This window comes from Strix uralensis, chromosome 10 (assembly GCF_047716275.1).
Source record: "Strix uralensis isolate ZFMK-TIS-50842 chromosome 10, bStrUra1, whole genome shotgun sequence".
NCBI lineage: Eukaryota > Metazoa > Chordata > Aves > Strigiformes > Strigidae > Strix > Strix uralensis.
In genome coordinates, this window is record NC_133981.1 from 11,185,465 (window position 1) to 11,209,949 (window position 24,485).

At 36.9% G+C, this 24,485-nt stretch overlaps 1 protein-coding gene across 1 annotated transcript in view; it reads left to right on the forward strand.

Annotated features, from left to right (window-relative positions):
• Positions 1-728: 728 nt before the first annotated feature.
• Positions 729-24,485, forward strand: part of CNTN6 (contactin 6) — a 90,709-nt gene continuing 66,952 nt past the window's right edge. The window contains exons 1-3 of the mRNA XM_074878736.1: positions 729-810; positions 7,961-8,136; positions 24,365-24,460. Coding sequence (XP_074734837.1) covers positions 743-810; positions 7,961-8,136; positions 24,365-24,460 — 340 coding nt within the window. The 5' untranslated portion in view covers positions 729-742. The remainder of the gene's footprint in view (positions 811-7,960; positions 8,137-24,364; positions 24,461-24,485) is intronic.

Below are 24,485 nucleotides of genomic sequence, written 5' to 3' on the forward strand. Positions count from 1 at the left end.
GTTAAAGGAGAAGGAAATGACTGATTCCTTTAGAAAGTGATGTGACCTTCTGGAACCCATCACCAGAAAGAGAGACCAAATGGCAGTGGAGAGGAAAGCCCAGGACCACCGTCCCACCACAACATACCTCCTGACCTAGAAGCTCCTTGCTGGTCTGCTAGAGGTCCTGCCTCTCCCTCTCCCATGGCATGCACTCTCACCTACTGTAGCAAAACGTCTGTGTTGCCAGAGTTTGGCAGCAGTCAGTGAGCTGCCTGGCTTTCAAAGGGTGACGTGAGGTTGACACATCCACTTCACCAGGCAAGCAGGGAGGTACAAACACCAAACACAGAAAGCCACAACTTCACCCTTTCCTGCTTCCAGTCATGATCTAAAGCCCAAATATGAGGTAGATGGGGGATATTTAATAGATGGCCATATAGCTTCCATAGGAAATATGCAAAGAAGCTAGTCTTCACTGTCACTTGCAAAATAAATCACCAACACCCGGGACATGCAATTTTATTATCAATCAGGCTTGAAATATTTCCTCCTTAATAGTCAAATGTCTGGAGGTGGATTCTCTGCTGAATATAATATCAGACCTTAACTTTTGACCGAAAGCAAAGGACACCAAAGGACACTTTTATGTGTAAGGACACACTAAAGATATCTAATCTTAAATTACTGTTTTTCTTTCACAGGGGAAGAAACCCTTCATGGTCCTATTTTCACGCAAGAGCCATATGATATCACTTATTCCATGGGCTCAGCAAATCCAGAAATCCTACTGAACTGTACGGCTAAAGGATATCCACTCCCATACTACAGGTGAAGCCAACTTTGAAAAAGTATTGTTTCACTGTAAATCTTTTAACTGTGTTTTAATCAGTAGTACACCATCATACATACCTCAAAACGTACTGAGCACTCCCAGCGAGAGTATACATAGGTATAGTAAATTTGAGGAATAAAGGAAAAATATTTTTGCTAGTCTACTCGTAAGAAAATTAACACAGGAAAAAAAAGTACGTCATTGAAAATGGCCTCCAAAGTATTTTAAAACATACAAAATTACTTCTGCATCCACAGAACAGCTGTGAAAATGGAAAAATAGAAATGCTGTGCATCTCTATTTGATAAAACTTTCCATACATCAATAAATGTTTGTAAAGAAAAAGAGCAACAACTTTGCCTATTTCTAATTCTAACATTTCATGTATATATTTATAGTGTTTATTTAGAGAAACAGCAACACACAGCTCTGATATCTAGCTTACAATACCCCATAGACTCACTTAATAAAACCTTGGTACATAGGATTGTTTGTTTATTCAATAACTATGGACTCATCATTTAAAACATAGCTTGTTGCACCAAGGATCTGGAAATCTGAGTAATAAAAGCTGGAAATCTGGAAAAAAAAATGACAGGGTGCTTTCTTCAGAAAAGAATGAGGAAAATAATGGTCTGGGAAAAAGAAATTTTAAAAAAAATCATTCATGCAAGACATGAAAGAAAATTGTGTCCTATCAAATACTTAGACAGTATTTATTCAATACCTTTTAACTGCTCACACAACAGTTTCCTCTGTAAAGTAGCACTACTAGTTATCAGCTTGGCTTTTGTACTTCATGTATTAATTAGTTTTCAAATATTGTGCTAGTAAAGGAATACGTCATCTCCTTTTCACAGTGTAACTTCTATTCCTATGAGTAGAAATCCTGTCATTTCCTATCCCATTTGTTCTTCCTGTTTTCTACATGAACATCTACTGGTTCACGTCATGAATTTCAAGTCTTTCCAGCTCATCCATCCATCTGCTTCCTCTCCATTTATACAGGCAACTTCCTCAGAGACCTATAAAAATTATTGTCTCTTGTATTTCAACCATGGACTCCTCACATGCACAAGTAGTAAAGACAGCAGGTTTCATTAGGCAGGAGAGCTATGAAGTCTCCTCCCATCATATATCTAACACTCATTTTTCTCTTTTTCTTTCTACCTGTTCATTAATTAGATTCATTTTTTTCTTTGCACGATAAGGACATTTTGCAAAGACTCAGTTACTCTAGTAAGACGAGATCAACATCTGGGGATGGATCCTGAACCATCTAGGTCAATTAGAAGTTATCAGACTATCACTGCTGCTATTACAATCTGGGAGCTTTTCACCATGACTTGAAAGGAATGGGGAGTCTTCAGCACTTTTCTTTGATTTCACTAGAGCTAATGCCAGTTTTGTCAGATAGGGATTCAGCCCATATATTTAAAGTTCCAACAATTTTAGATAAATCAAGTACAGTATGAAATTTTAATCATATCCTTTGTTGAGTGATGGAAAAGAACAGCAAGGACTACTGCAAGGTTTTTCTTTGATTCAGAAATACAGAACCAGTACTACAGGAATAAAGTTATGTACAAGCTAATTTGATATGTAACACCTCTTACAGAAATATGCTGATTAATACCTTTTCTTTACAGAAAAGATGCTTAACATTTCCTAAAAGTTCTATTTTATTATGTACTATATTAATCTTATAGACTCAGAGAATATAGTAGTAACCTTTTGCAACTTCATTTCAAAATCTTGTGTGTCTAACAGCCACAGTGCAAGAATTGCATAAGGGCTAAGTAATAAAAAATGAGAGACACTGATTTGCTGTTGGACACTGTAGGAAGTAACAGAAAACATAGGTCTGATTATGATGGAAACAAAAATATGGATAGAAGTATCTCTAAAGTCAGCACATGTGTTAGGAAATCTATGTAAATACCCTGAAAAATACCATTTTATCTATTATGCCTTTTTCTATAAAGTCAAAATTTTTATATCAGGTACATTATGTCAACAGTTTCCCTGTGTGATGTTGGTGATAAATAAACATAACCTTTCAAATCAGATCTATAATTGTTTGCATTTAAGCTTTTCTGTCATAGTTGATTGAGAGATTATCATCAACTAACTTCTGTAATGAATTTTACTTCTTTTTCTGCTTATAGCCTATCCATGAATTATCACAGTTCCACAGTTTTCTTCCATTAAGTCATTCAGTTCAGTACAGCTAGCCTTCCTCCACACTGAAAAAAAAAAAAAAACCCACCAAAACCAGAAAGAAGTCACCTAGAGCCTGCCAAGCAAGTGTTTTCTGCAGTATTTTGACATTTCCTGTTTGGTGTCAGGTGCTTAGTTCTCTTTTTCTGAACTTATATTCGCTCTCCAGAGTAATCACATAATCTAGAATTTCCCTGCAAATTTGAAATTGAGGATTTTATTCCCTCAATAATCTTCACAGAGAGCAGTCAATTGAACAAATAAATAAGAAATCCAAGGAAAGAATAAGCATTATTCACTATAACAATATTTTCATATTTTAACATAACATAGAATGATGCAATAAAATAAGATAAAGAGATTCAAATTCAATCTAAATCAAAGTACCACAGAAGATAATTGTAACAGACAAATAAAAGTGAGGGGAACACAAGCACAAAGTCTACGATGATTACAAATGACATAAAGTATGTTTATAATCATTGCATAAAATTGTAGAATGATTCCCAGTAACCCCAAAAATATATTTGTCTTATTCATACCTTTGAAAAACAAATTACAACGCTGCTATAGTGTACTTGTTCACTAAAATGTTGTCCCTTGACTCACTGCAGATTCTGCTTCAAAAGTGGAGTAGAATTAAAAGTGCCTTCAACCTCTGTTGTCTTGTACACAGTCAATAGTTTTTAAACTTTATTTTCTTCCTTTATGGAAATACTGTATACTAGGGGGGTTTGCAAGGTTTTTTCCCAATTACAAGAAACTCTCAGGTGACCTGGTAGGACATTTGCATTTGAATTCAAATAATCTAAAAAAACGTAGAACATAATGAAGACTTAAAAAAATATATATTTTTATTATAGCAGTACACTGAAAAGATAATTCATTAAATCACGTTTGCACATATCCACACAAAAAGTAGTAGGGAAAGATATATACAAGTGAGAGCCTCTAGCTGTGATAACTTTGGTAAAAAATCATGACAGAGCCATGTGTGCTTTGTAAAACTTCTAGGATTTTACTTGTAGAGCTGGTGAAAGCTCTTTCAGCTGGAAATTCTAATAGTCCTAAATGTAACTTTTTTTAAAGGCAAGTAAAACAGATTAATGAAATATTGCATTTGAATTTATCCAAAATATTTGCACATTGCCTAAGTGCAATCTTTTACTAATTCCTTAATTGCTTCAACATTGATAGACTAATAGTTTCTCTGAAATTGATACACCTTCACATTTCATTTCCAAAAAGAAGTCACATCTTCTGAAAGAAAATGTTTCCTTTTTCTAAATAGTTTTTATGGAACAATACTCTTTTCCAGAAACATTAATCATAGAAATGGGACTCATTTAATTATAGCTACTTAGATGTTACATATCACTGTATATTAACCTTACAGATGTGATCAGAAATTATCCACTTATCAGAAATCATAACTTTATGTCAAAAGTGAAAATATTCCTTACCAAAATATCAGAGATCATAGGTGACCAAACAGCAGTTTTATCACCCTGAAACAACCTTCTTGCTCTGAAGCTCATTATCAGCCTGTGTAAGTGTTCACAAGCCAGGTGCCTCACGTTTTGTTTTTTTTGTTTTTTTTGTTTTTTTTTTTCCTGTAAAGTGGCAGCTCCAGGCTGAGGACTCTTGTCTCCTCCGCTCTGCTGGATTTATTTGATCATGAGTTGGGTGTAGGGAGATGTGTCGGGATCCTGGTGTCAGTAGACACATGCCCCAGAAGAAATTCTGCTCAGAGAGGATAAGGGAAGCCTAAACATCAAAGAAACCTGTGGGTACGCAGCTTAACAGTCCACTTGTGTATAATGAAACATATTGACATTTCTCAAATAAGTCCTAAGAATATTTTTATTCTGCAAAGATCTCTAATATTTCACCATTTTTACAAGTTTTATGTGCTTCTGTGTTCTTTGAGCATTTTTAGCTAGATCAATAGTTTTTCAGTGTGAAAACATGATAGAAATTCATTATATTTTTTACACAATTCTTTTATAAGATATTACCCTAAAGACAGATTGCATAATTTGCAGTTGCATTGTAAATACACAATACTCACATATTCATGTTTATTAATAAATTCTACTCCTCATTTTTATTTGCTTGAAGATGGAGGTTATTTGAATAGCAAATAACGTATTGATTAAGTAGGATAAATAAGAGGAAATCATCATATATTACAAGTTTATCCTTGTATCAGTGATTTGACTGCAGTGTACTTTAGAAGGAACTTCCCAATAAGTACAGCATCAAAGATTTAACATAAACCATGGCTTGGAAGAATACTGATATATTCATATATTCAAATGTTAGGATAAATTGGTAACAATCTAAGAAAAGAGAACATGAGAGAACAGATCACCTCTTGCTTGAGATCTTTAAATCAAGATGGGAAGTGGGGGGAGGTCCCACATATGTATGTTCTGAAAGTCTTTAACTTAATGAAGAATTTATTTGGAACATTTAATAACTGGTGTTCTATAAAAAAGTTAGATTTTGAAGCAAATAGAACATGATAATTTGTTCTATGAATTCATAAAACACACAGTTGTGCTTTTTTTCAGTTTTGGACATATCAATATGATTTGAGAAGTCTTACATTTCTAGAGAACTAATGAATTAAGCATCAGGATATAGCATATTTTTTTAAAGTTTAAGTTCTGAAACAATTGTTCCAGGGTACATTTCCTATAACTGATGTAAAGTATATTGCAATGGTTGCATGAAGAAGTTCACAAAAATATATAGGTGATCTCTGCCTTAACAGGCTTACGTTAAAAGTTTCTTAAAATAATTATTCTAAGATTTCTATGCATTAGAGAGCATACTGCAGAACACACAAAGTTATTAAATCATTGTCTATCACATGAATTCATTAATTCAGTTCCTTCAGTGATGTAAACCTATTAATTAGAAAAAAGCTCACACCAGGATATGAACCCCTGATCTATATGCAAAGTTTAATAATCATTGTACCATGGTGATTAGAATGATTATGGGGATACTGTGAAGAATTCATTTGCGGCAACTAAGCCAATAACTTTGCATTTGTTTTGAAAAACAATTATAGAGCTTAATTGGGAGCCATGTAATGATGACAGCAGTTATTTCAGTGATTGATTTTGAAATTAAAGAGAACTGACAAACTAAATACCAGAATATCCTATATTAGAAAACTGAAAGGTTTAAACAGCATGTACCATAAGTAAAGCTTGAAATATGGCAAAATCCTAACACCACTACAGACTACTGCTTCATAGAACAGGCTCGTGGATGGGCACCAGCTAAGATTTTGCTCATGTCTGGGGAAAAAAAAAAAAAAAAGCCAAAACACCCCAAAACAACAGCAAAACCCTAGACCAACTAAAACATAAAAAATGAAAAGAGCAGAGGTATGGAAAGGTCAAAAAAAAAAAAGCTGCAATTGCTAGGAAGGCTTACTGATGGTCCATTGTTGCATCTAAATTTCTTAATGTTGATGCATTCATGAAAACGGAGGTAGTGATTGACAGACCCAGATAAATTATTTAATGTTACTAGAATTTAGTCACAGAATTCAATTGATTTCTTATTTTAATCAGTCATTACTCATCTTTAAAAACAAGCGCCCACTTGAAAGGTCAGGATCCTTGCTTCCTCTGTACATATTTGTCAAGATTTCCCTTGGAACACAGAATTGCATTTCACAGCACAGTTTGAAAATCTTCCTCCAAAAGAACAACTACCTGTGCAGTCTGATCTTGCAGGGAAAGGTCTGTGGGTGATAGAAGTATTGTGCTGTATATCCAAGTGAGATCTTCCAGGAATATAGTTATGGTGCAAATTTGCTTCAATTCATTAACTGTGGAAACTACCATCACAGTAAGTTCATCACTGCAAATAACAAGAAATAGAAATTTTTTATGCTGTGATCCTTCAGATAATTAACAAGGAGACAATTGCCCTCCTTTTGAGGCCTGCCATAAAGCCTTTTGCAAACCCAAAGTGAGCCATTAGCAATTCTGGTGTGGTCTCTGCACCCTATGGAGGGGTAGGCATCACGCCCACATAGGTCCACAGAAATGATACAGGTTGAAGTGATGGTTATGGTATAAAATTAGGAGAAGAAAATATGTGGTTATGCAGTTTTAGGATAGTTGACAACGTAAAGTGTGGCATTAACAAGCCCAAAGCTTGCAGATATCAGTGACTGAGGTCCTTTATTCTTCCTTTGGAGTTCATGTGGATAATGAAAACTCAACCCTTATGTGACTAACAGTTAAGCCACAAAATTTCCCTTCTTAAAACATACAATATTTATTTTCTTTGAAATTTTATTTCAACATTTGTAAATAGCTGTGTAACATTGCAGACACAATCCATTTTCTACTTCGTGGACTAACAGGAACAAATCATGTTTTAAAATAGCAGCATTCTCATCGTTAAATTATCAGTCTCAAACTTGCTGCATAAAAACTTCTCTCTCTGCTTTCATCTCTCCTCTGAAGTGTAATCCTTCCTGATCTATATCTCCAAATCATTTTTGTAACCAAATTTATGACATATTTGCAAGAACTGTAAAGCACATTCAGGTATCATTTATATTGTAAAAAATAAGGTAGCTGTAGTCCAGGCATATACCATACTCCGAATTGGATGGATAACTTAGTTTGTATGAATAGCTTATAATTATTTTTTGTAGACATTTGGATGAACACTGGTGACTAGCATAAAGGCAGTAAAGATTTTTCAAAGAACAGAATTATTGATATAATTAAGATTGATGTAAGAAGCAGTCTTGTGTGAAAAATGATATAATTTTGTGATATTTAACTACATTTTTATCATTACAGGTATGCTACAGCACACTATTTAAGATAAATATGCATAGGCTCTGTAAATTATAAGCATAATTTGATTTTTTTCCCCTCAAAGGTGGAAGCAAAATGGCACAGATATTGATCTTACCATGAGTTATCACTACAGGTTGGTTGGAGGCAGCTTGGCAATCAATAACCCACATAAAAAACAGGATATTGGAACATACCAGTGTTTGGCCACAAATTCATTTGGAACAATTCTGAGCAGGAAGGCAAAGCTTCAATTTGCATGTAAGTTGGGAAGATCATATTTATTAGAGCATTATTTTCTGATTAATTCTGCACATGAACTGTAATTTATTGGATAATTAAAGTATCATTGGTGATTCTGCTCAAAAGGTTTGGCTTACTTCAGCAGTGCTTATTCTAAAAAAAAAAATCGTTCCTAGTAAATATTAATAACAAAACCAGACATCTGATGGCTGCTAGCCCTCAGGATAACAATAACTTTTAGAAAATCAACAGGTCAACGAAGATGAGTGCAATTATTTTCACTTAATAAAGGTGTTGCCACTTTTTAAAACAGTGCTATCTTTGCTATATTGCAGGTAGTTACAACTGGGGGGGAAATGTTGCAAAAACTTGGGCTATTTTCTATAGCGTAATGATGTCTGACTGAGTCATAAAAACATTGTACCCCTAATTGCCATACTAATATTCTGTTACATTAACAGAGTAAGAAACACTCTTTTCCTTACAGAGTGTGCAAAATGGTGAGTTGTGCTCTGACGTGTTTCGTATTTCAGCTCGATTGGGTAGAGCACGTATGCTGTCTTGAGACTATTTAGAATTTATTTTAGGCTTGCTCCCCATTTCACTTCTTCACAACTTCACGATCTTTTTCACAATGTTTGTATGTGGTGACTGAGTTCTGTTAATGCCCTGGGGGGAAACAATAGCATCAACAAAAAACCTCCAGATATTACCTCCATTCCTTTTTCTTCAGTATAAAGGTCTGAGCTGTCTGTTGCTGGGAGAAAGCAATTGTTTTCAAACCTCATTAATAAAACATGTGTCTAAAGCCAACCTTGTGTCACTATTTCAGACACCAGCAAATGTATTAATTATTAATCTTGTTCCATTTCTCATAGCAAATTTCATGTCGCAGGGGTTATACAAAGGAGACATTAGAGGTCAGGATGGTTCACAGACTCTTTTTTAGTAGAGCTGATCAAACGGTATATCGTTAGTATCTCATTTAATAACGTTTTACTCTGACTTTCTCAAAAAGCTTTTGATTCCCAAGAGCTGGTCAAACATAAACAAAATTTTTGATTCATTATTTTGCCACTTTTTCTGAAACATCTTTGCAATGCAGCCTTCCTATATGGGGAATTATTTCAAGACCTAGAGATGAAAATTGTTTGAGAAAGAAGCAAGAATAGATGACTACCTCAAAATGGTCTATGGAATCTGTAATCCCCAAGGAACCAGGATAGGCTGGGAATGGAGCTGGGAAAAGATCTAAAGAAAATGGTTGGACTCCATGATCTTAAAGGTCTTTTCCAACCTAAACAATTCTATGATTCTATGAAAACGAATGCCCTCAAACAAAGGCACAAAGAAGGTATAAAAAAATTTTTAAAAGGGGAAAAAAAGGAAAAACAAGAGTATCTGTGAAAGAAAAAAGGCTCTGGTGATTGTTCAGCATATCATATTACTCAATTATTTAATCTTTTTCTGGAAAATTCTACCCCGATTCAAATTCCTGGAAGCACTTTGGTTTCCCGTTCATGGCTCTGCCAGCCCATAGGGAATCACGCTGACTTGGTGCACCAGTTCTTGGGGTATATAAACAGCTGTTCTGGCCAGTGCTCCTTTGCATATTTAGTTGCATTTCCTTTCTATGGTTTTCTATGTTCACTTTTACCTATCATCATTTCATAACCACATGAAATAGAAAATTGTATTGTTTTAACTCTTTGCAAGGAGAAGGGTTTGGAGAAAGCCAAAAGAGTGAAAGAAGGGAAAAAAATCTTATGAGGAAAGCCTCACTGGTAAGGAAGAGAGAGGAGAAAGGTCCTTTCCCAGGACACTGGTCCATGTTTGTCTCTACATTCACAAATGCATCCCCAATAGCCCTCAGGGGAATGAAAGATGCTGGTTGGCACAGATGTGTCTCATCCTCAAGCTCTTGTTGGAAATGTGATCCTTTGGAAGTATTCCCTAGTATCCCCACTCCTGGGGCAGCTGTGGACCTGGGGTCTGTGCTCAGACATGTAAACCTAAAAGAAAGCACATGTGATTCTTGGCCTGTCTGAGGCAAAGCACATCTCAGTGTGATGCAGCTGATGCCACTTAGAAGCTAGAGAACCCGTATGCCAAAAAATGGACTTTGTCGATGGCATTAAGTATTTTCAGCTGTTAAACACTAGTTCTTTAATATTCCGTGCTGATGAAGTATTCACTCTGAAGCACTTAACTCACTAATAGCTTGAAGTCTCATACCAATATATGACAATCAAAATGGACTAAATATCAAGCAGTTCCTTTACATAGGCTTCATACCCCCACCAAGACACTTCCAAAAGTTACTGCAGGGAGCAGGTCACAACAAAGTTGCATTTTGTTTGTCCACAGCAGCAGACAAACCCACAGCTGCCACCATGCTTTAATCCTCCAGTCCATAACAGCAACCATATAATGGTAAATATATCCCATATTCCAGAAGCGCACTACTTTTCGTTAGCAGTGACAGACATTTACATCCTTTCCCATGCAAAAGAGGACAGACAAATTGAAGGTTGTCATTTACATTGGCAAACACAAACATACAGGAAAATTCTTCAGTTTAGCAGCATCACTGTGAAACTGAGTTTTAACTTGTCTTACAATAGAAAAAAAAAGACACTACATGGGAAATCTTATAATGACCTGATGAGAACAGTGGAACAAATTACCTTGAAACAGTTATTTCACAGTGAACATTTTCGTATTTCTTATTTTCATGTTTCCATCCAATTTACTTCTTTGTTTCAACCAATACTTCCAGCTATATCTTAAAATCCAGGCAGGCAGGCATGTTGATATTATGACATTTTCATTCAATACCTAACAAAATGGGACTCTTCCCTGAATTGGGCTGCCTGGCATATTATTGCAATCATCGTGATAAGTAATTGAATCAAGCCTATTATCCAAGTAACAGGGTTTATGTGTATTTGTCTTTTTACTACAAGGTAACTAACTCTGAGCTTGAGTTTGAATTAATGATACCTCTGGAAACCTATTGTACATCTCAACTTAATATGTGAAAAATACTTTTTCGTCTGTTCAAAGTAGTGAGCTCTCTGAGTAGCAAAATAAATGCAGTATGATATTAGAAATACATCTTCAGATTCAGCTGGAGTTTCATGCTTATCCTCTATTAAAAACAGAGCTGTCAAATGAAAGCTGTGGGAGAAATATTGTACAGAAGGAAGTAGCATAGATTATTAAAGCTACAAGCTGAAAATGAGAGACAGCATCAGTGAGAGAGAGCAGAGCAAGAGCACATAAATGCATTAGCAGAATACATAGGATGGCAGCCCTATGTTACTTCTACTTCCTGGCAAAGGTTTGTTTTGTCATAAATAAAGTTGAAAACTCCCTATAAATCCTGTGCTTCTCTTGCTACCCAACAAGCAGTACATTTTGAAAAGCTAACATGTGTTTTGCAAGAGCTGGAGCTGTTGATCTGGATCTTGAGTCCGGTTAAAAAGCACTGGTGTCAGATCCCAGCTTGTGTAGCTAGATGCAGGGGTCCTCATGCAGATTTGAGTTTTGAGCTTTGTTCCTGAGTCACAACCTGCCACCCACATGGTACTTTCTCCCTTTAAGTACAGTACTGACATCCAGCACAAGGCCACCAGTAACACTTCATTTCTACGTAAAGGGAAGGTCAAAGACAACTCCATGGGGAGTTCATCTTTGTGAACTATGCAAGAAAGTCAGCTTGAAGGAAGAGGTGGGGACACAGAAGGTTTTCCTTCAGGTTTTACACAACTTAGTTTCCAAACCAAAATAAAGAGTCTCGTGCACAAGCTTCACAGATGTCACAGGTTTTGCCTATCCTGCATGCACATGGGAGCAGACACCTCTGATGAAGCAGCTGCCCTGAGCCCCAAAGCCACCACAGAGCCTGACCAGGCACAAGCACAGAAGCTATCACTTCTGAGCCACAGACAGACATAGCAGGATCACTGTTGCATTCAAAACCCACAAAAGAAAAAAGCATCCAGGTTTAAAGAAGTATTTTGATCAGTGAAACTGGAGTTTCTCCTATTCTGTGGTGCCAAGACGCATTTATATGCATATTAATGAGGTGTTTTGCAAAAATCTATTTTTATTAGTGAAGAGTTTCTAAATTGCATTTCATGCCTTAAAAAAGACAAACAAAAAAACCTGTTATAGAGAACTGCTTAAATATGGCTTCAACCAGAACTCTATCCCAAGGCACACAGGGGATTTGTTTTAATTATTTCATCAGTTTTAAGTAAAAGTAACTGTGTGCAAACAACTGGTCTTGAGGGAAATCCCCATAACTAGCTGCAGTAAAACAGTCTGTCCAGGCCTTTTACTAATTCTTTTAGTTCTCGTACATGTCTATAACAGAGATATTAACAGATACATAGGAGAAACAAGAAGTGCAATTAAACAAACTAGAAAAAAAAAGTACTCCACCATGAAAAAAACCCATGTGTGAACTCATAACTATTCATAACTATTCAGGGCATAAACCCAGAAAATTCAGTATTAATTGAAAACATCTAGTTGCCTAGGGATCTTAAATTAGATTCTCAGTCAAATTGTTCTACCGTTCGGATAGACAGTTGTGATGTTTGCGGCTTTCTCAGACCTCAGGCCCCCATTATTAATCATGAATTCTGAGAAAAAAAGACAACAGTTTAAATTCATGAATAGGATTAGTAATTTTGTCCCAAATCACACAGGAGGGCACACAGTGCAGACATTAGACCACGTATCTAAAAGTTTCCCCCAGGAAACAGACCAAGGAAGGATTTTTCCTTGGCATTTTTGGGCTGCGACCATATTCATGTTTTTCAAAGGCGTGCTCAGTGGTTTTGCTTGGTGCTTATTCTCAGTAGCATTTTTCTAAATATATACATCCTCCCTCCTCTTGGCCAGTGATGATGTGCTCATAGCAGCGTGGATGAGAGATAGAGCACTTGGAATAAAATCTGCAGCTCCCAAGTGCTCTCACATGCTTTTTGTCAGATAGACAGAAGACGACACAGTTTTGCTGAAATAACAAATTAAAGAGGCAATAATTCCTCCTGGACAGAGTTTTTCCATTCTGAAACAAAATAATAGTCCATCATTAGCATTTAACCGTTTCAAGGGAAATATATTAAAGGCAATCAATTTGATTTAGTCTTTGCTAGATCATGACAGTCTGAGCATTAGCAAAGCCCTGTTAAGAGTGACTGTGAGATGCTCAGCTAGCATGAAAGCCTACTTTTCATCTGATTACTTCATCATGTTATTTACCTTTGACTGCACACAAATTACAGAAACATCACAAAGCAATATAGCATGCCTCAAAATGTCATAACCCTTTTTACTTGTAGTATATGCTCTGAAACAGAAAAATGGCAAAATCAATACACTTAGATCAGATAGTCTGAATTTGCAAAGTCTGGACATGCATGAATTTTAGTCTAAATGGCACATACACTTCTGGATTGGTTGTATCGTGGTACTGTGTGTGTCCAGAAATCCCTCTGTAACAATTGGATTTGATTAAAAGGTGTGCTAGATGTTGTAACTACCACCTTGAGTAAAGCTCTCTGGGTCTTTAAACTGATTGTTAATTCATCACTGCATGCAAAGGCTGGCATACTGATCAGGCTGTCTAGCAGCTTATATTGCAAGGATGAACACTGCAACTTCTTTCTTTTTTAAGAAGAGGTATATGCTTCTCAATTTAGTGTTCAGTAGGCACTCAGGGATGGACAACTGGTAAGTGAAGAGCAAACACAATGAAGAGCTCAGCTTTCCAGTTGGCAGAAGCAGGTCGCCATCAAAGATACAGCCCCCAAAAGTTTTACTTCATTTACTACGTTCCCTTACCCACTGTAGAGACACTTCAGGTAAAGTCATAGACTTGCCTCTATTTACATCATTTTATAACCTACAAACGCTAAGTAATGCATTAAGCCTACCTCTATGCTTTGAAAGGGCTTCCTTACATATAATGCAGAAACATATCACGACTTGCAGATATGTGGACAATCAGATACAAAAATATCCTTTCCAGGCTCTGCACAGCCCTCCTGATGATCCTGGCAACATCTCACAATCTGCATCTTCCCATGAGCAGGTGAGAAAAAAATGCAACCTGCAGTAGCAACACTCCCTGCAGATCAATCCTGTCTGGAGAATGGAAATACTACTGTCATCTCTCTTTATGTCACTAAACAGGCTTACAGCTCAAAATTGCTATTTGGGCTTTTGACCACAGTTGAAGAATCCAATATAACTACAGCAGCACTACCTACCTCTCCCTGTGTATGGGTAGGTGGAATGCAACCTTCTGAATAGAATGAATTACAGTAAATATACCAAGAATTCAATTTATTACTTTGAAATAAAGCTCATATTTTGTCAAAATTCTGCCTGGAGTAAAAAGAAATGGAATCAGTTCTGATTGCTATGGACACTTTGTGCCAATGCTCCAGAACTCTGCAGAAGTTCCCCAAGATAGGAGTCTACATCAAGTTCTTTGCTTAATGGATGCTCTCCACGGACAGATGCAGCAGCCTCTGTCATATTTTCTTTTTTTCCTCTTCACAATGTTTCCCCACAAAATTAGGAGGAACATGGTGAGAACCTCATATCCATTGCTGTAAGGGGTCCATACTGTTCTAGCCACTCTGAAATGGGGCACTGTTCCTTCAAGGCTACTTTAAGCAGAATATTTGCAGAGAACCAACTATAGAGATGCAACTTATTCCTTCAAAGACCAAAAATACTGCAAAACCTCACTTACTACATTCAGCTTGTCTTTCCGTATCTCTGTTGAGCTTTCCAGTATTTATTTCTTTGTCCAAGTCTATGCACACACAGGCCCAAGGAAAAGCAGGAGCCATCAACCACCATTCAAAAGTGATGAAGCAGGAACCCTAGAATGGTTTCATCTGCTTGCTGACAGGACAAGGCAGGGTGATAATAGCATTTCTATTTTAAAGCTCAGATACTACAAGAATAGGATTATGCAAATATCCAGACATTCCTGAAGACAGAAAGAACAGCCTGGAATCTTAAAACCAGAAGATATGCGTATGTCTACATAATGAAGAAGTTTTTCTTTCTCCACCATTCCCTAAAGATTTGAGTCCTCTCTATGTTCTCAGAGTCCATCTAATGTCCATCAACACAAATGCAGTCATGACATCTTGTTAAACACATGAACTGGAGCTGATGGCAGTAACATTCCCCTTTTATTTAACGTTGTAGAAAACCAAACAGCATCAGAAACTCAAGCTGCATTTTTCTCTCTCTCAAATGGTTTTAAACATCCCTCTCAGAGTACACGACCACCATGTTCAACGCTATGCTATATCAGGATACTTTGCTAAATCTGTTTTATTCCGTTAGGTGAGTTGCTTAAACTTTTATTATAAAAGGAGCCTCTCACTCCTCCTGTACAGGAATTCTTTATCTATGTAATGGAGACATACATTGAAGAGATGTTGTAAGGAACGTTACAGGCAGTGAGCTAGTCAGATAAAGTAGTAATAGGGAATGTATAAGTATTTGAAGATTATCTTTCAATTATATATTACTTACTATTCTGTAGTTCCTATAAAAGTGTTTAACCTAAATCAACCCATTGCAGGTTGCATTGGAAAAGCAATATATGTGATTGAGATATGGTAGGTAACAAAGCATCTACAGGTCCCAGAGCTGCTAGATTCTGATTGATAAAATTTAATATTTTTGAAGGATAAAACTAGTCTATATATCGCAGTCTGGGTGATTTTCTTTTTATCTGCTGTACTTCCATTGCAGACAATATGACTTAGATTCCAATAAATTATTGAATGAAATATCCATAATGTCCACATGAGCTTCTTCATTCTTTGGTGTTACAAAAAAAAAAAAGGTTACAGGTGGAGGCTTGCAAGGGAAAAGAAAATACTGAATTAAATTCTTAGGAATAAATGAGTGGCTTTTTTTGAATAAAAATAATGAAATTAATTAGTAATTTTTTCAGTGAAGGTTGATCCTAATACAAAGGTTTTAAGGTACAAGATAAGCTTCTCTATTCCATAGTTTACGTTGAAGAAGGAGAAACAGTGTGCGTCGTTACTACTTTCCACGATGCGAAGGAATAAGGCCACAGGCATAGCTTTTCTCAGTAGGCAAACCATATCTGGTATGGAGAATGCTCTGAGCTGTAAATATTCATTTCTAAATGCTACTGAAAGAACAACTAATAACGTATACTCCACCTGAAATCCCACTTACAAGATTCACATTCGAAAACCCCTCACATCAGTCACTCAGGTAAATTTTGAAATTCCCATTGGATGGAAGTCTTTGATGGCTTTGCAGCTGGAATGAGCAAGATAAAGCAGTGGTGTCTGGGGATAACCCAGGGTAATTCTGCAAGAAGCAATTCTGTGCTGGATGGAGGATCTCCAAAGGGCTGGCCAGGTGAATTTGGAAAGGGCTGAAATATGCATGGACATGCTTGTAATGCACTTTCAGCAGTGCAGGAGAGCCCTCTCTTCCTTGTCATTTTTTTATTGTACGTATTATGAGCATAGATTACTATCTTTTGTTGGTAGAAGCATTATAGAAAGAAATGAATAGCCTGAAGTGGGACTGTGGGGTGTTTAACAGGAAGTACCCAGCAGGATCCTGGACATGGAAGCAAAAGGGTGTCTCCGCAGGACCAGGGGTGTGGCCACTAGCTGCCAATCAGAAGGTCAAGGTCCAAGGGAAGGGGCAAGTGCATAAACCACCTCCACACACCCTGGGAAACCAGGTCTCTGCAGGAGCAGGGGGAAATAGAAATGAAAGAAGCTGGTTTTGGACAAGAGTTAACACCCCTGCCAAGAGGCAGTTTGACACAAGGGGCCAGGGCCATCTCTGGTGTAAGTCAGACAAATTGGTGCAGTTCTGGCAGGGATAAATCTGGCCTGTGAGATTTAGACTGGGGAGAGAAATCCATTTTTAAGAACACTCCAATCTGGAGAAAACTCATGCAGACGGCAAAGTGACTCCGTGATGACAGGTGACAAATGAACTCTGCCGTGACAAGCGAGAAAACTGTTCAGGAATATAAAATATTAAAAATATATTTCTTACGTTCCCCCTCCCTTTGAGAGGGTTAGATCCTCAGATATGCCTCTGGCCTGCAGATGGGGTTTAGAGTAAGAGCCCTAAGGCTGCATCAACGCTTACTGTTCAGTGCAAGTCCTGTGTTTGGTTCAAAAGAGAGCTTTAATATTTTATGCTGCTAACTCTGTAAAGGAGAAAAAAATAACAAAAAACAGATGTAGACCAGCACTACAGCATCACAGTATGTTTCTTTGCACTGGGTTTCTTGGTGCATGAACAAAAAAATCAAGTCAGTTAAGGAATTTTTTTTCCCACTCTCACTCTCCCTGTTTAATTTAATTGTGACCTTCCATTTTTTCCTCTAGAGAAGCTTGATATTACTTTGTAAAGGGCATTTTCACTCTTTAATTGAAAAAGACAATCAGGCTGTGGCAGAAATTATTGTTCCCCACCTTGAAAATTAGTGCCTGGATTGGCTATTCATTCCATTTAAGCTGAATTGAAGACCTGGGGCCCATGTGCATCCTAATGTGTAAATTACAGGTCCTCTCCCCTTAGAAGCTCCAAAGCAATTTAACTAAATAAAGGAGTAGTGATGAAGGTCCTTGGTTGATTATGCAGCTTTGAAGGACAAGACACAGCAATCGTGCTTTTCCCTTGGTTTGGCAGACTGCTCTGTTGGGGCAGGAGGAGCAAGACTCCGGGGTGAGAGCTGCAGCAGGGCTCTCCTGGTGGCCTCCTTTAGGGGGCAAGGAGAGGCCAACTTTGTCTTTTAACCAGGGTGGGATACAGTGTTCACCTCAGGTGGAAAACCAGAACAAAACTAGGAATTACAGTTGTTTAACCTGTCTTGGTGAAAGGAGACTCTTGGGTGTTTGTTGCCCAGGCTCATCCTGGCTGAAGCAGCTTCAAGTCCTACAGACCCTGTGATGTTACTACACTGACAAAGTGGAGGCTCGTAAGTACTTCAAACAGGGAAGGAGCAGAACAACTCAGTAGCTGTTTAGTGGAAAATGCAAGTATTTAAAAATCAGGAAACGGGAAATGCTAAGCAGCTTTCAGACACCTTAATTAGAGATAACACCACTCAGTCTCAGAATTGAACTCATAGAAAATCAATTAGAACATTTAAAAAATTGAGATAAGATGGTAACAGGAAAATATTAATGTATTGACATTATTATCAGGACAAAGGAATTGTCACAGAGAGCTTGTTTAGCAAGTTTACTACAGTTTTGAAAGCTGGAAGAAAGAGTTTACTTTCCAGTGAAAGTTTCAGGAAATGAGATTAGCCATTCCTTTGGAAGCTATTTGGAGAAAGAAAGATATCTCCATAACACATCCTATTGGTAACTGAGCTGTAAGAGATTGGTACTAGCCTCCTACAAGGTGATTCGGTACAACAATACTGAGGAGAAGCAAGAGACATGGCTAGAGGGGCAGGAGGTCTTCTGGAGTGGCCTGAACAAATGATCACAACCTTCTAGCAACAGGCACAGTCTGTATCTAAAAGTCTTTTAGCCCAACAAAAGATTAGGACTGTATGTGAAAGAAGAAAAAACAAACACGAAGTCTGGCCAAGTATGAGACTTCCCAGAATTTGAGATAATTTAAAAGATCCAATAAATTCCAGTTTTTCCTATTTGCAGCTATAAGAGACCTGACTCCTCTGAATCAGGCATTGAATTCAGACCCACACTTACCAATGGGCTTCCTAACTCATTACAGTCATGGGCAAGTGAAGGTAACTAATTGTCAGCTCATAACACAGGCAGTAGAAATGCTTATAGCAAATCATACGATGAGTTTCTTTTAAAAACTGCTGAGGTGGTAATTTTTGTCCCATTTCCCCACAAGAAAATTCCTACTGTGATACATCACATCCAGTAACACCAATCATATTGCAATATATCATAGCCAATAAGAGAAATAAAAGAAACTGGAACAGATGTGATATATCACAATTTGACACAGCCCTATGGAAATGTGAAAAATTTTATTGATTTGTCCTCAGGAGCATAGCTAATTTGTAAAGTGCTCTTACTACTAATGTCTTAACATTCATCGCACATTTTAATAACAAGTAATTACAACTATAATATTTGGGATTATGTAATGACAAAACATTTATGAAAAAATCAGAAGTTCAAGAAAGCATGAAATTACATTAATTCAGATGAACTGTTAGTAATTATGCAAGGTGATAAATTGGACTTTCTCTAATTGTCTGTAACAATTTCATATATTAAAACACCCCAGTTTCTTTGTTTCCTAGTTGGTAATACAGAGCTGTCCTATGCTCATTCTTAAAATGCACTAGTTTGGAAGTGCTACATCTACCCCTGAGCAGTTTAAGGAATTTCAAACATATGACTGGGAGGTTGAAATGAATGAGTTGCTACTTGTGATTAGGATTTTGTTCCTATCAGACATACTTAAGTAGTACCTTAATCCCAGGAAAACTGACCATGTCTTCACACATTCTGTTGTGCAGATTAAACATACCACTCTAATTTATAAGGCAGTTTTATATTAAAAAAACTAACTCAGACATGGGGGTAATAGTGATGGTGGAGAGTTTAGAAGAGATATATTCATGATACAATTGTCAAATATGTCAATGCTGAGCTTTAAAGCACTAAAGAAAAAATACTGTGTGTCTGAACCTTTTAATCAGTCTATTAATTAACACAAGTATTTTAGCAGAAAATATTTGTGTATCAGTTACAATTTGTTTCTATCTCCATAGGTCACCACTTCACACAAATACTTCACCCACTGTTGTGGGCTTGCTTGCCTTCTCTCCATGGCAGCTCTGTACTCAGTAAAGCAACATTGATGGTCATCCTCATCCAAAAACACTATCCTTCTCAACTTTTGTTTTTATTGTAATTGAATATCTACACTGAAGACTTGCAGGCCATATCCTTTGCTATCATAAATCAGCATAAGTTCCTTGACCCCAGTGGGGTACTACTGACTTACGCCAGCTGAGAAAAGCTCTAAGCCCATTCCTTTTCCCCATTCATACCTGACAAGGAGCTGAAAGCCACCTCCCCATTCCCACTTACATCAGAGAAAGCCCTGTCAGTCTCCAATTCCATTTCCACAAATTGCCATATGTTTTGCTTGTTCTGAGCACATACCTTTCTTGCTTAGGTCTGCAAACATTCCCAGCTGAAGATGATGATTTCTTGCCACACACAGCTGAGCCCATATATTTCCACTCTTCACTGTACAGAATCACATGTTCATCTGAGCATTTTGCTTAGCCTACATGACCTCATTATCACATCTAAGTGATTAATTGTGCTATACCAATAGTAATCTGCCAACACACACAGTGCTTCAAAAAAGTTTTGTTGTTAAAACTCACAGCTGAGAGCGCAATGCAGTGTGAGGGAACTCGTTCATAAAGTGAAATAAATATAGACAAAGAATAGAAGGAGTTGTGTAGGAAATAGGTGATAATTTATTTATAGATCTCTGCAGAAACACTGAAGTTAGCAAATATACCATCTGTTAAATAGTCATACTATTCCTAAGTGCATATTAGCAATCTAAATGTGTGCCAAACACCTGATCTTAGCGATCTTATCTGATACTCTTTTTGACAAGCAACATTATGTTTTATTAGATTATGTCATGTTATGTTACAAAGCTATACTAGGTAACACTAACAGCGAGAACAGAGGGGTTGTGCCCTGTTGGTGTAAATGCCCGCTCAGGGCAAAGAGAAGTGGTTTTGAGACATGGCCAGATTTTCAGGATACATGAGCAAATTAGAATATCTATGTTTATATTCATCTTCAGGTTATTTTTAAATATATATTTAACACATTTCAGATTGCAGTTAATGACCAAAAATACGCACAACCCCACAAGGGGAAAAGTGGAATGCAAAAATCTTTTGGGCAAAAAGAAACATTATTTCTGATGGCCCACCACTTTCCTCTCTTTATAAACCTGGGCTACATAACAAAGATAGAAAATTTTATAAATCATTATTGAATCCCATCTGAATGAGGTGTCATAATATTTTATAGGAGATGCTGCCTGCCTGGAGAAAGTGTCCGATAAGGATGACAACAGAAGACTGACTCCCCCGAGTTATTTTTACTCATTTTGCTTTGTTTTCCTCTTCCAGAGTAGTTCTTTAATATGCAATGATTACTTATTACACAGAGAGACACTGAATAAATTCATTTTATAGAATTAGCTATCAAAATCGACATCAGATAGAAAAAAGATCATTCTTGTTTAGTCCTACTAGATTTTTGGCGGTGGGGTTTCTAAAAGATGCAGTGTGATGAAGACCTCAGTCAAGCACTGGAATGGACTATCTAACAAAAATGTCTATCCTTAAGGCCTTTAAAAGTGGGTTAAGTATCTGTTAGGAAGGACACAGCATACTTGTACCTGTCATGGGCCGGACAAATAGATTAAATGACCATTTATGTTCCTCCATATCTACTTTTTTATGCCTGTGATTCACAAGTAAGCATAATAGGATGAAAATTTTCACTACAGCACTAGGAAAAACAGCTGCTTAGTATAACCAAACTATAAACATGCTATGAAAGAGCTCAGACTCCTACAAACAGATTTTCATACTCAATTTAGGGTTGAAAAGTGTCGATTAAAAAGGCAAAGTCAACTTTTTCCCCACATACAATCAAAAGTAGTCCTGCTAATTATAAAACAGCGGATCCCATAAGAGATCTATTACTACTGCTTTTTCGTTATTTAAGTCAGGGATACTTGTCATGGTTTTAATGGACAGACAGGTGATACAATATCAGAGTAAAAATGATATCATGACACGTGTCATTAAACTAAGAATTGCTACTAGAAACTTACTTTCCAAGATCTATTCCAATTTCAGAGTACAGTATTACATAGTCAATTCTCATGAAAACCTTTCCCTACTGCTGCACTTGCTTCCCCCCCCCCCCCCCACCTTGCTTGGATGTCTTCTAACAAGTGAAATTTTGTTCTCAGAAAAAAATAAGCCTGACTTACCATAGCAAAAAAATGGGAAACACCTAGTTAAACTATTTTCCATACTGCCCAAGAGTTTTGTATTTGTTTTGTGGTTGGTTTTTTTTTTTTTTTTGGGGGGGGGGGGGGGGGGGGGGGGGGTGGTGTAGGAGGGTGGGCTCTTGTGGGTTTTTTTGTGTTGTTGGGGGTTTTTTTAAACTCCATTTTTATGTAGAAACAACACAATCCACATTGTATTAGCAGCCCAAGGAAACTGATAAGAAAGGGAAATATGACCTGTTTTGTTGCTAGTGCCTGAGTACTAAAAGATCTGAATGTTTTGAACCTTTCCAATCTTTTTTCTATTTAGCATAATAAATAGGAAAATTCAAGGGTCAGATTTTTTTCCATACAAAGCTGGCCCCTCCTCTCAGAGCACAAAGCCTCAGATCATCCAATGCAAGCAAATCCCCATCTAATGTCCTGACAATTGTCCCAGGGGCCACTTTTCCACGCAAATATTTTGAACTGGCCTTTTCTTTCTCAGAACACACTTAACCTACAGGAAAGAAAAAGAAAGCTGATAGATTTTCTCAGACCAAGTTTTCAAAACAGGTGAATAAATATATCCAGACATTCAGAGAATGAAGCAGTAAGTACCTTCTAAGTATGAATCCAAATTCTAGTCATATTACCTCCACCCACTGTTTTCTTTTCTAATTAGTATTACAGGATAGAATAAAACTAAACAAATAATTTTCTTTTTTTTGCCTTTGTCTTTTTTTGTCCCCCAGACTACCCAGACTGCAAGGCAGAGATCTAGTCAGCAGGCAATTAAAAGAACATCAGAGTTTAAAATGCTTTCCCAGTGTATTGACAGGTACCATCTATTGCAGCTATGACAGCACAAGGAGGTGCTACAGCTGCCTAATTCAATTCAGTCACCTCTGAGTAGACAATGTCTTCATAGGAGACCAATATACAGGAGGTGAAGAGTAGGAAAAGAAAAATTAACTGTGTAAAGTTCAACTAAGGGGGAGAAAATTGATATATTGACATAAATAGCTGAGCCTGTACGGGTAGTAATCATTATTGCTTTGACCAACGAGAACTGTTTCTCTCTATTGAACTCTGGATCAGGTAGTTGTTCAGATGATGAAAAATGGAACAACTGAAACAAGAATCTGCAGCAAGGTAAATAAAATAAGCTTAAGGCAAGCAGTGTACGACACTATGGTACAAAGAGTTAAGGGGAAGATGGTATTATTTATATATTATAACATATTTTGAATGTCTTTCACACAATCACTTCCTAAAGTACTCTGACAAAAGTAGTAAGTCTTCTCATTAGAAAGCGAACTGGATCAAAAAGTAAATAATTTTTTTAAAGTACATCTATAGTGTCATGTTTTGTAATTGAATTGTTTAAAGGGAATGAGACCAACAGCACTTCTACATCTCGGTGAAATGTGAGGAAAGCAGAGGAGATTGAGTATGGTATTAGATTCAGTAAGAAAATAAAAATTAATAGCCATAAAAATCACCTATGGGAGATAAGCATGGACATGTTTATACAGGAGATTTCCCTAAATCAACACATTTCCTTCTGAAAGTATCCCCTTTCTCCCCTTTAAAGCCAGTGCTAAAGTTTGAGCCAATTAAAACATATCCACTTACTGTAGCCAGCTTTAGGACAGAACAAACTCAGTAAGAATACAACATACTTTTGTCATCATTTAAACACACACTCTGCAGGAGTCCTGATGATGTTTAATTATCACTTGTATATATAGAAAAGCACACCTGTTTTTCACTTCTATAAAAAGAGACAACACCATTTTTTTTTCCTACTCATGTAGATTAAGAGTCTAATAAACTCCAAAAAATGATGCTAGAAAAAGTCATGGAATAATACACTAGCTTTGTAATTAAGAATTGTAAATACAAACTCACAGTGTTAAAGTAGAACTGCTTTATGAATAGGTATCTCATGATTGCCAAAGGACTAGATACTAGGGTAGACAAGCTATTTTTCCATACAGTATGTCAATTCACATACTGAGATTATATTATGCTTTTGACTATGAGAATATGTTCTTGAGTTACACAAGCATTGCATGGCTTGGGATACAGTTAGGAATAAATCTGACCAGTAATAACTGGGGCTTGTTTTCTCCTCTCTCTCAAGATCTTGAAAATTTTGAAACGAAAACCAGAAGCACAGTGTCAGTCAGAGAAGGACAAGGAGTGGTTCTGCTCTGTGGTCCTCCACCACATTACGGAGGTATGATGAATAACTTTACATTGTA